Source organism: Vanessa atalanta, chromosome 26 (genome assembly GCF_905147765.1).
Source record: "Vanessa atalanta chromosome 26, ilVanAtal1.2, whole genome shotgun sequence".
Lineage (NCBI taxonomy): Eukaryota > Metazoa > Arthropoda > Insecta > Lepidoptera > Nymphalidae > Vanessa > Vanessa atalanta.
This window is the reverse complement of record NC_061896.1, coordinates 6,902,709-6,914,265: the sequence shown is the minus strand read 5'-3', so window position 1 is coordinate 6,914,265 and position 11,557 is coordinate 6,902,709. Positions and strand designations below refer to the sequence as shown.

At 33.7% G+C, this 11,557-nt stretch overlaps 1 protein-coding gene across 4 annotated transcripts; it reads right to left on the bottom strand.

Moving 5' to 3' along the window:
* Positions 1-4,734: 4,734 nt before the first annotated feature.
* Positions 4,735-9,625, bottom strand: LOC125074058. Of its 4 annotated transcripts, none has more exons than XM_047685281.1 (2): positions 9,592-9,625; positions 4,735-5,830 (listed from the first exon to the last, which is right to left on the bottom strand). In XM_047685281.1, the coding sequence occupies exon 2, from the start codon at positions 5,820-5,822 to the stop codon at positions 4,800-4,802; it is 1,023 nt and encodes a 340-aa protein (XP_047541237.1). In that variant the 5' UTR covers positions 5,823-5,830; positions 9,592-9,625; the 3' UTR covers positions 4,735-4,799. The 4 variants fall into 4 exon arrangements, with proteins under 4 accessions (XP_047541237.1, XP_047541235.1, XP_047541234.1 ...); XM_047685279.1 differs by lacking the exon at positions 9,592-9,625 and adding an exon at positions 9,377-9,404; XM_047685278.1 differs by lacking the exon at positions 9,592-9,625 and adding an exon at positions 8,292-8,346.
* Positions 9,626-11,557: the final 1,932 nt, after the last annotated feature.

Here is an 11,557-nt window from a genome sequence, read left to right as displayed (position 1 = left end):
AGTATCTACAGAATTTACGTTGAATTTTTTCTAGCATTATAGTGTACATGGCCTCACGCGGACTCCAAACTATTGAATTATATTCTAATTTACTACGGACATATGCATTATATAATTGTTCTATTACTTGGGTATTCTTAAATTGTGATGATATTCTAATAATGAAACCAAGGCTTTTGTTAGCATCTTTGCAAGTTTTAATTATATGGTCATGAAAATTTATTTTGCTATCCATTATAACTCCTAAATCCTTGATTTTGATTACATGTTCCATTGGTGTGTCAGACAGATTATATACATTTTTAATAAGCTTACGAGATCGAGAAAAGGTGATAGTTTTACATTTTGAATTATTAAATGATAATTTGTTTCTTATAGTCCAGTCAACTACTGCATCGATATCACGTTGTAACGCTACACAGTCTTTAGTCTCAGTTACAGATAGGTACAGTTTCAAATCATCAGCAAACATAAGGCATTTGGCATTAGAGATAACACTTGGTAAATCATTTATCATTATCAAAAATTGCATAGGACCCAAGGTACTACCCTGACTAACCCCTGATCGAGTGTAATACTCTTTCGATTTATAACCGTCTAGCTTAACAAACTGTCTTCGATTTTTTAAGTAGTGAGCCATCAATTTTAACAGAGAAGTTGAAAATCCTAATACAGAAAATTTGGTTAAAAGTACATCATTATCTACGAGATCGAATGCTTTCGTAAAATCAAAATAGGCGGCATCTACTTGACAGCCAGATTTAACTTGAGTACTTATATAATCTATAAATTCTATATGATTTGTCAATGTGGAGCGTCCAGGACGAAACCCATGTTGGCAATCACTCAATTGCCCCTTTATTTGTTTATAAATAATATTATTAAGGATCGATTCAAATATCTTTCCAAATACACATAGTACAGCTATAGGTCTATAATTTGTTATATCCGTGGACGAACTCGATTTTGGGATAGGTGTTACTCGCGACACTTTCCATTTGCTAGGGTATAAACATTGTTTAATTGAAAGATTATATACATGAAGTAAGGGCTCTTCCAAAGCCGACAAGCAATCTTTTACTAGAAAGGGAGGTATGTTGTCAGGACCACAAGCAGTTGAAGCTTTTAGTCGCCGTACTGCAATTCTGAGTTCAGCAACTGTCACTTGTTCAATGGTTACCGTAGATTGGCAACCAAAGCGACTAGCCTCTTCCTCAGCTATCTTCACGTCTAACAGAGGAGAAGTATCATGAAACACAGAACTGAAATATTTAGCAAATGAATCAATGGCTTTCTGCCCCTGTATGGTTTCATTGTTATAGGTGTATGTTTTTATCTGCTGTCTAGTTTTACGTTTTTCCTTTACAAATTGCCAAAAACTTGATGGTTCTATATTTATATTGTTTTCAACCCTAGATATATAATTTTTAAATTCTATATTTATGAGTTCCTTGACTTTAGTTCTATAGTATTTAAAAAGTTCTTTATTAAACTCTAAATCATAACACTTAAATTTTTTTAAATTAAAATATTTTAATTTTATATAATATATTATTTGTTTGGTATACCATTTTGGATATGTATATTTATTATTCAGGACTATTGTTCTTGTAGGAACGTGTGTACTAATAACACCATTAAGTTTACTATATAGTATATCTAAAGCTAAGTCTAAATTTAAATGATGTTTTTCAAGTAAGTCGGTCCAGTCAATATTCGCAATGTCAACGTACAAGCTGCGCAGATCTGCTTGCCGAAAGTTCCACTCCGTGATTAAATATTCTCCTGGTGCCAGAGATGCTGGATTTTTTGCTGTTCTAGGAAGTGTGAGCAGTATCTCTAAGGGAGGGTGGTATGCATCCATGGGAACTAGATGTTCCGTATCGGACGATATTTTAATATTATTGTGATCCAGAGTAGTTAGTACTAAATCTAAGATACATCCATATTTGTTGCTAATATTATTACATTGTTGTAACTTACTATATTCCATAAAATTAATAAATTGAGATCTAACACTATTATTGCACGAATTTAAGTTGAAATCACCAACTATCAGAAATGGATATTCAGTATACATATTAATTGCATTTTCTATACATGTTAAAACATCAAGATATTGTTTACTGCTGTAACTGGGTGGTAAATATACTACACATATCATTATCTTAATATTTTTCCAGGTAATAATAGCAAACAATAATTCTTTATCATCAGTTAAGTTATCTACATTTGTAATTCTTTTTATATTATAACAATTTTTAGCTGCCAATAGAACCCCACCCCACCCGACGTCGCCGGGCCGGTCTTTCCGTAGGACACAGTATTCAGGTGGAAATAGTTCAGCGTCATTGATAGAGCTATTGAGGAAGGTTTCTGTAAGGATGACAATATCGCTAGTTATTGTTCTAATATTGTTATAAAACATATTAGTTTTCGTACGGAGACCTCTTACATTTTGGTAATATAACAATATTTTTTTAGTACGTGTAATTTTGGTATAAATCTTTTTATTCTTTTGTTTATTTCCTTTCTTTGGATATTTAAAAGTACATCTGCTATAATGACTAAGCGAGAAAAAACAGAGGACTTCTGTCCTCTATATCTGAAGTTTTAGGCCTAGGTACTAAATACCCATAATACTTGTAATCAGCCAAAATTTTACATAATATATCATTGTAGACATGTTTTAATCCCAAATTAGTGAGCTTCCCAGTTATTAACGAAAACATATCAAAAGTAACTGTGGCATTGGAATCATAGAAATATGCATAAGTGTTATTTTTAAGTTCTAAGTATAAAAGTTTATTAAATAATTCTATTTTGTAATTGTATATAGGAGCGCCACACACATACGTAGGTGTACATATAATTATGTTTGTATTCGAAACATACTGTATAGCTTCCCTTAAATATACAATCAATTCTGCATAATCATTACAAGATGCCTCAAAATCTCTTTCTCCCAACATTATAATACAATAGTCAATCATACTATAATTACGTAATTTGTAGTCTAAGTTCTGAAGTAGAAGTTTTATGTTACAGTTTGGTGATACATAACGAATATAATCAAATTGGTTGAATGCTGCATCAACAGTTTGTAATGTACCGCAAGCACTATTAGTTAAAATACATATTTTTGGTTTTCTGCCTTGTTCTGTTGTGTTTTGATGATTATTTCGTACAGTTTCAGTTTCTGGATCTTTACTTTTCACGGCTCCTGTCGTAGTATGGTTGGAACAAGCAGTTTTACTTGGAGGGTAATATGAATATGAATCACTCGATGATAACTGATCGATTTGGTTCTTAGATTCGTTAAGAGATGGCGTTACTTGTACTGTTTTTTCAATGGATTTTGTTTTGTTCATAAGTTTATTTTCAGTACCAGAATAATCTAACTTGGTTCGCATTTTACTTATGTTCAACTGTTCACTGGATTTACACGAAGATATAGGCTTTCTTATATGTGTAAGTTGCTGAATTTTCAATTCATATTCACAAATTAGCTTTACCTGTTTATTATTTTCGAACAGTAGGTTTTTAATCTCGTTTTCCGCCCTTAATAACTTATCCTGAAGTGCGAACAATTTGTTTCTCATACAGTTCATGTCTTCTATAACTTTTGCGCTAGAAGAAGTAATACTTCCATTTAGTTGACGGGACGGGGTCGAGCTCATAAAAGACGAATTAGTATTATTTTCATCTGAGTACACCTCGGTTAGGCCTTCAAAAGAGTTATCTGTCGGAATGTTAGTTATGCATTTACGAATTGTTATATTGTTTCTTTCTGTCTCAGGAGAAATGGAACCTGATTTTGTCACAGGTGTACCGTGTTGTGTAACAAATTGATCCGTTTTTCTGGTTACTTTCTTGCTTAAGTACGACATCATTTTCAAAAATTTATATTTAAATGTATATCCAACCAATAAACAGTTTTTTTTTTTTTTTTTATTTATTTATAATTTTTAATCGTTATTTCTTACAGAGACATCTATTTTTTAATAGTAGTAACTCAATTGTTATTCGATATATTAGTTGCTAATATCTTTATTCACTCTTAGATGGCGTTAGTGAGCAAAAAATTTTTGAATAAAAAACGGATTTGGTCTATTATTATTTGAAATATGGCTGCATTTAATAATTATTCCGTTGTTTTTACATTAAACTTAGGAACACTTTGTTGTTACTATTTTTAATTATTTTTAAATATTATTCAAGCACTATACTCACTTGTTCAATTTTAATAGGCTTAAATAAGGTGTTTGTAATCATAGGTCTTTATTTTCGTTTAATCTGCACTAATATGTTGTCCCACAATATCACTTATAGAATCTAAGTTTGTTATCACTTTTATACACAAACAACAACACTTATCGACACTTAAATATTTTTATGAATTATTAATTACAGAGACAACTTTGGCTTGTATGCACTAGATGAGCGCCACCTAGCGGAGTTGCAAGTATTATAAATTAAACAGTCCCGTCTATCATAGACACCACTAAGGATGGTATTTATTAAAATTGTAATGCTATTTTTGATCATTAGAATAAACAATAATAATGTTCGATTTTAAATTAGCGTGTTTATTTTTATTACTAAGGTCTTGTTCACGAGACTCTCTGAAACTCTAAACACGAGTTCTCATGAACAAGACATTCGTAGATGATGTCGTAATATCGAGCTCCACCCAATAAAAATAAAAACATGTAAAAAGGTAAATACAACACATAATTCATAATATTTTTATTATTTTATATATTTAAATGTCGGTTGTGTTGATTAGTGATTACAATTTAAGCACTTTGACGATATATTCTACTTTTCGTTGAAAGCGATTGAATGTCATCGCTGACTTTGTTCAGGTAATTTTTCAATTCTTCTAAGATTGTACCAATAATTATTGTCAAGATATTGTATTCATAAATATTTTTGTCATAAGCATAGTACTGGAGCAACGCTGCTTCCGGTGCATATGCTGAAGGCTTAAATTTGGGCTTAAATTCAAATCCAGCGTGTTCACTTGTGCCATTAGCATAGATAATATAAACGATGTTGTCGACATTAAAAAGGACTCCATTTTCCAATATAAAAGGTGGCTTGATAAGCTTTACACTGCTTGGATTTTCTGGAAGTCCTTCTATTTTCTTAATACCACCAGCTGTGCGGACATACGCTTGCTTATCATCCGAGTAAAAGTAAATGTTGTCAGAATAATCGAGAACAATTTGTTTTGCGTTGACCACGTCATCTAACTTCTCTTTTGTCGTTCCACCGTTTGATACTTTGAACAATTCATGATTCTCAGTCAGTATATAGATTACATCACCAGTTTTTTCTTTGGCAATACCTATAATACTATCATCGACAGTACCATATTTGTCAGCAGAATTATTTTTATTATTGTAAACATAAATTCCGTCTTTAGCCCCGAAGAAGACTAATTTGCTGTCATCGCCAGACGCAGCCGCGTCTCTACCATGATCCAAGAGCTTAGTTGCCTTACCTTCTTTAAGTACATACAGACCTTGATCTACTCGATCACCATTAGAATCAATATCAGCTTCTACAAAGAATAATAATATTTCTTTCTCAGTTTCTTCCGAACTAGACTCTGATGATTCGTCTTCATCGAAGTTAAGGCTATTTATGGGCAGAAGTAAACTAACGATTTCATGTTCGGCCTTGTATTTGATGAATTCTTTCGGGAACATGCTCTTAGTAATCAAAATTTTTTCATCATCTTTATCAATAGATGTAGGAGCGCCAAATACAACACCGAGCAGCGATAAAACCGTGATACTCGTTATAATCTTCATTGTGATATCTGTAAATAAAAACAAAGTATGTTTATCTCATTGACCTGTACATTGTTTATTTCCGTTTTATATATTTTATGTCTTTAGTTTTTTATAATAATACTTGTCATTTTGTTTTTGTTTTTTTTTTTTTAGTTTAAGTAATATTTTTTTAAGGATTTCCAACAAAGGACACTTGCTATTATTCTTAATATTTTAAAATATATGTGCTCCTACAATAGGCTATTTCACTGGTTTTTAAAATCCATTTTATATTATTTAGCAGAGGTCAAGGAATCCAGTAAAAGTTGTTTTTTTTTTTAATTCTAGTACATATTTGCTGAAAAATATCAAATAAAAAAAAATGCATATTTAAATAGCGCGCGAAAACGCTACTTTGACAATATGGCGCTGCAATGGGTCGGTGCCGTCACTATCCTGTATTGTAATCTGTGGCATATATAATCCACATACAGTAGGTAAACGAGGTTAGAAAGCAAGTGACGTCGCCATAAGCCCGACAAATGCATTTTTCAAACATTTGTCACGTGACATAAAACGCTCCTGTTTTATGTCACGTGACAAATGTTTGAAAAATACATTTTTATTTATGGATTTTTGAAAAAAATTATTCTTATTTTCAACTTTCGTTAATAAATAACCATTTTTGAACTCATAATATATACTGATTACAATAATTGACAAATAGCCTATTACAGGGGACCAGATCGAGCATATGAAATTTTGCCTCAAATGGATTTTAACAAAAAATTATGTTACTAGTGGTATTTAAATAGTTAATATGGGAACCATAAAAAGTTAAATAATAATTAGTCAGTAATTTTTCTGTTAAGGGAGTTAAGGGAGGTCACTTTAAAGCGGGGCACATGTCAGTCACCTCCCTCCCCTCCCTACCCTGGGCAACGGGGCCGGCTTTAGCCACGGCTAAGACTGGCGGGAGGGATGCCGCGGGGCTGCTCCTGGTACGTCCCTGATCGGCGTCAGGGCGGACCATGTGAGTGGCCTCGTTGGCTAGGAGGGAGTGGGAGGGCTCGCTACTCGAGCCTCCCAGGTGTTTTACACCGGTGGTCAGCGGCGAAGTCTACCATCTTATCCGCCGCAAGGCTTCAGCTTCGTCAGCCTCCAATGGCGGACTTGGGGGAATCGCCACATTCCCACGTGGAGGATGAGGTGGAAGGCGCGCACTAGGCTCGCTTTACATGAATATTCAGCCGCCTGACGGCGGCTGCCGCTGGTGGGGTCGCGGTTGCATGCCCTTGGCGATCCCGTGGCCTCACCACTCCGCGGCATAGTGGAAACCCGAGGATGGTTTTAGTGGGTAGGACAGGGCATTAGCATTATAGTGACCTGACACGGGGCATTTGATCCCGGTTGAGTCCCACATACCCGTCCCGGTCCCCCACCGGGCGGCATGCGTAAATGCATATCCTCCTCGTTAAACAAAAAAAAAGGTCGCTTTCACTCAAAATTTGGATGCTTCATTGTCATCTAATGTATACGTCATAGCATGGGGTCCAAGTTTTACAGTTGTATTCAAAGACAGGCCAAAAAATCACGTTGAATTTATGATTTTAGTGGATGACTTCCTAAAATTTTTGCCATTTTTCATATCATCATCAACACCCAACATATTAGAACCCTACCTAAAGTTGTGTTTTTAAATATGATTTGTATGGATAACAGCGATAGAATCATTACAATGTATAAAATAAATTCACTTCCCGCCGTCTGTACGTCTTAGAGCTTTGAAACTATGCAACGGATTTTAATACGATTTTCATTGTTAGACACATTGATTCAAGAGCAAGGTTTATATCACCGGTGGCAAATAAAACTGTACCTACTACTTTTTTATTAGATATTATTTGTCTTATTTTCATCTGTGAAGCTGAGATATTTATCCAGTATATAATACTGCATAGAGAGGTACTCTATTTGTTTTCGAAGAAGCGTGCAAGTCAAATGTTACAATGATAAGAGAAGATTAAACGTTTTAATTAAACATCTAGGTAGGTACGTTTGATAATTGGTATGAATTGAAAACGATAGTTATTTAAACTTAAGCTAAACTTATATAATAAATGTATTTAATAATCTACCTCACTACTCATTATTAAACAAAGTTGTCCTGTTTCTGTCTCTCTGAACGCTAAACTTAAAAACTATGCAATGGATTATTATACGCTTTCCGTCGATGAACGGTCTTATTCATCATTCAGTGTAAAATTTTATGCAAGCCCGTCTAGGTAACCAGCCAACCAGTCTTCAGATATTCTACCGCTAAACAACAGTACTAAGTATTGTTTTGTTCCGGTTTGAAGGATGAGTAAGCCAGTGTAACTACGCCTGTAGTTACAATAATAAGGGACATGAAAATCTTAGTTCCCAAGGTTGGTGGCGCATTGGCGATGTAGGGAATGGTTAATATTTTTTACAGCGCCATTGTCTATGGGCGGTGGTGAACCTTACCATTAGCTGGCCCATATGTTCGTCCGTCAACCTGTGCCATAAAAAAAAAATCAGTAGAGATTTACTAAATTGACTGACATTTGACGACGATTGATGAGGATGTTGGAAAAAAATAATTAATAATACATTAATGAAATATTTGTGACAGCATATTCCTCTCTCGACATGTAGTTATATTTACATATTTCAAACAACACGTTAAATCTGTAAAAAGGATGTTAGAAATCGTTGATCCCTATCAATCGCAGTTACCGGCTCATATATTATGACAGATATCATACAATAGATAATTATTATTAATTAGAATTCTAATTATAAAGCGTATCTGTTTATGTTTATAAACTATTTGTATTTAATGATAATAATACGATTGTTCAGCCATAAATGGAAGTTAAAAGTAAAATAAAATATAGCCATTGTTAATCGACATCACGTAAGGATTCTACACCCCATACATCCGAATCTTTTCAGGCATTTTAAAGTTATCCTTGAATAAAGAATCCCATACATTATATATGTGAACCTTGAACACATTATACTCCGGTTTTGCTGAGTTTTGTAGAATTTCTGTACACAAGACAATTTAAAAATACTATCATCCTCCTGCCCTTATCCCAATTTTACTTGGGGTCGGCTCAGCATGTCTTCTTCTTCCATACTTCTCTGTCAGACGTCATCTCACAAGTAAGATTCTTTCTAACCATATCGTCTTTCACACAATCCATCCATCGTTTCTTGGGTCAGCCCCTACCGCTATATCCATCCACATCCATACTCAAAACCTTTCTCACAACATGGTCCTCATTCCTCCGCATAACATGCCCATACCAAGACATACTAATAATAATTTATTTAAAAATTAAATTACCGAACTTTCATTAAACACTGTGTGGAAATAAACAAAAATAATAAATACCAATAAATCGTAATTTTAATTACTGGGGCGCTTAAGAACTAATGATTAAAAGCTAATGAACTCTAGAATGATTTAAAATAAATCAAGTATTTATTTTTAAAATCCAATAAAAATTTTATTGATGGTTGAAATATTGTGGCTTGGTGCGAAGAAGGAACTAATACCTTACTTTTGTTAATCATATATCACACGCCATTTTTGCATAATGTTGTCGGCATAAGTAACGTCAACATTTAGCTCGTTTCAGCACCAGTAAATTTATTATTTTATAAATGATTTGTCAAATAGCGAAACGCGTTTTACGTTAAACACGCAAATGATCATTGGTTCTTAAGCACAAGGCAACAGAATTGATTTTAGCAAAACAAATGTTTTCACACTTACCCGGTGAAGCGTTCCGAATAACTGACACAATTAATTTCGCTATACTGTAATATATACTGGCGCCAAATCTACTAACGAATTGTCATTTGAACGCAATCGAAATTTAATCGTTGGCGCTTAGCCGTTTCCCTGCGTTACACACAACGATCCAATTGCGGTTCGGTCGAAGTTAGATAGGAATAAATTAACTCGGTGTGCCCAACTCATTGGGTACCACCCGATCATCATAAATATTCAATCGGTAAGTAATATGTAGAATTGTTGTGTTCAGGTATGAAGGGTAGCTTACCAGGTATGTCTATGGGCAGTGGTAACTACTTACGATCGGTCGATTTGCAAGTAAGGTTGATGGCGCATTCGTAGTATGAGGAATTATTAATATTTCTTACAGTACCTATGTCTATGGTCAGTGGTAACTAGTTACCATCAGGTGGTCAATTTTCCAGCCCACCGAGTCGTAAATAAAAATTAAATTGGAACGTATTGAACGAATTAGGTAGTAGAATTGATCGCTTAATATTCCAATCTTATCTTAATGTCTTTATTGACGACTGTTTGCAGTTTCCTGACCATTGTGGGATTATTTTTATGAATAAATAATAGTAATAGTCAGGATGTATATATGTATAGCTTCCGTATACCGTCTTCCCTTAGGAGATTTTCGTTCGCTTGATATTACTATGGAGGATTTGCTTAAGACTATATGTAAAACTAATAAAAATTTAGAATTGACTTGATATATAACATGAGGACAGGATAACAGTACAGACTTCTATTGATAACGTATTTTGTCACTGAAATATATGATTTACCCTACCTATCAATTGTAAACAAACTAACCTTTGACCGCTGTGGGCAAATATTTTCCGTGGAACATATAATAATAACTTATATACCTAAAGAGTGTAGACCTATATCAGTATAAGGTCGATTGTTTTAGGGATATTGTGAGGTCTAAAATACCTAACTTAGGATTAACGACGATTCAGATTTTAGATGAACTTTAAACCTCTTTCTTTAAACTAATTTTAAAATATGTTAAAAATGAAAACACACCATAGAAATTAAAAAATTAAAAGATGTTCTACGATAGGCTACTGGTATTCTAAGGGTAGAAATCAATTATACGTATTATAAGTATTACGATACAGTGGAATCATGAGATTAATTATATCTTTCTGGAACATGTTGAGCAACTTAAGAGCTATTCGAATACTTATACATTAGTTTGTACTAATGCTAAATCTATTTATATAAGAAATAATAATCTAAATTCAGATAATAAAATCAAGGCTACTACAAGGTAATCAACAGTGTTTGTTGTAAACATAAAAAGGAAATTTTGCCTATGGAATTAAACTCTGAACATAGAATATTTTGTTTTTATGACATAGACAATGGTGCTGCAAGAAATATTAACCATTCCTTACACCACCAATGCGACACTAACCTAGTTACACTGGCTCACTCACACTTCAAACAATACTGAGTACTGCTGATTGGCGTTAGAATATCTATTGAGTAGGTGGTACCTACCTAGACGGGCTTGCACAAAGCTCTAAAAGTAAACATTACCAAATGCTTACTTGTAAATGCCTTAAAAATCGCGCCGTGGATTTTCGGATGTCTAGGTGGCGCGGATGAAACTTGGAATTTTAAAGCGATGTCCGAAGGTGAAATTGCAGCCGGGATTAATCCAACCAATATGTCGAAACAATCCTTGTGAAAAATGCGGTAGAAGATGCAGATCCAACATCTCTACGCAAAGCCAAGCAGGTAGGTCGAAAGGCAGTGGTAACAAAGGACATGTTCTCAAATCTTGACGACAAATAGTGATTTTTTTGTGGTTTTATTTATATATTACTTCTACATCGTTAACATAATATATGCCTACGTAGTTATATAGCTGAAGTCTTTGTTTACGAAAAAGATATTTCTTTATTTAATTTAGGATTAATGCAATTTT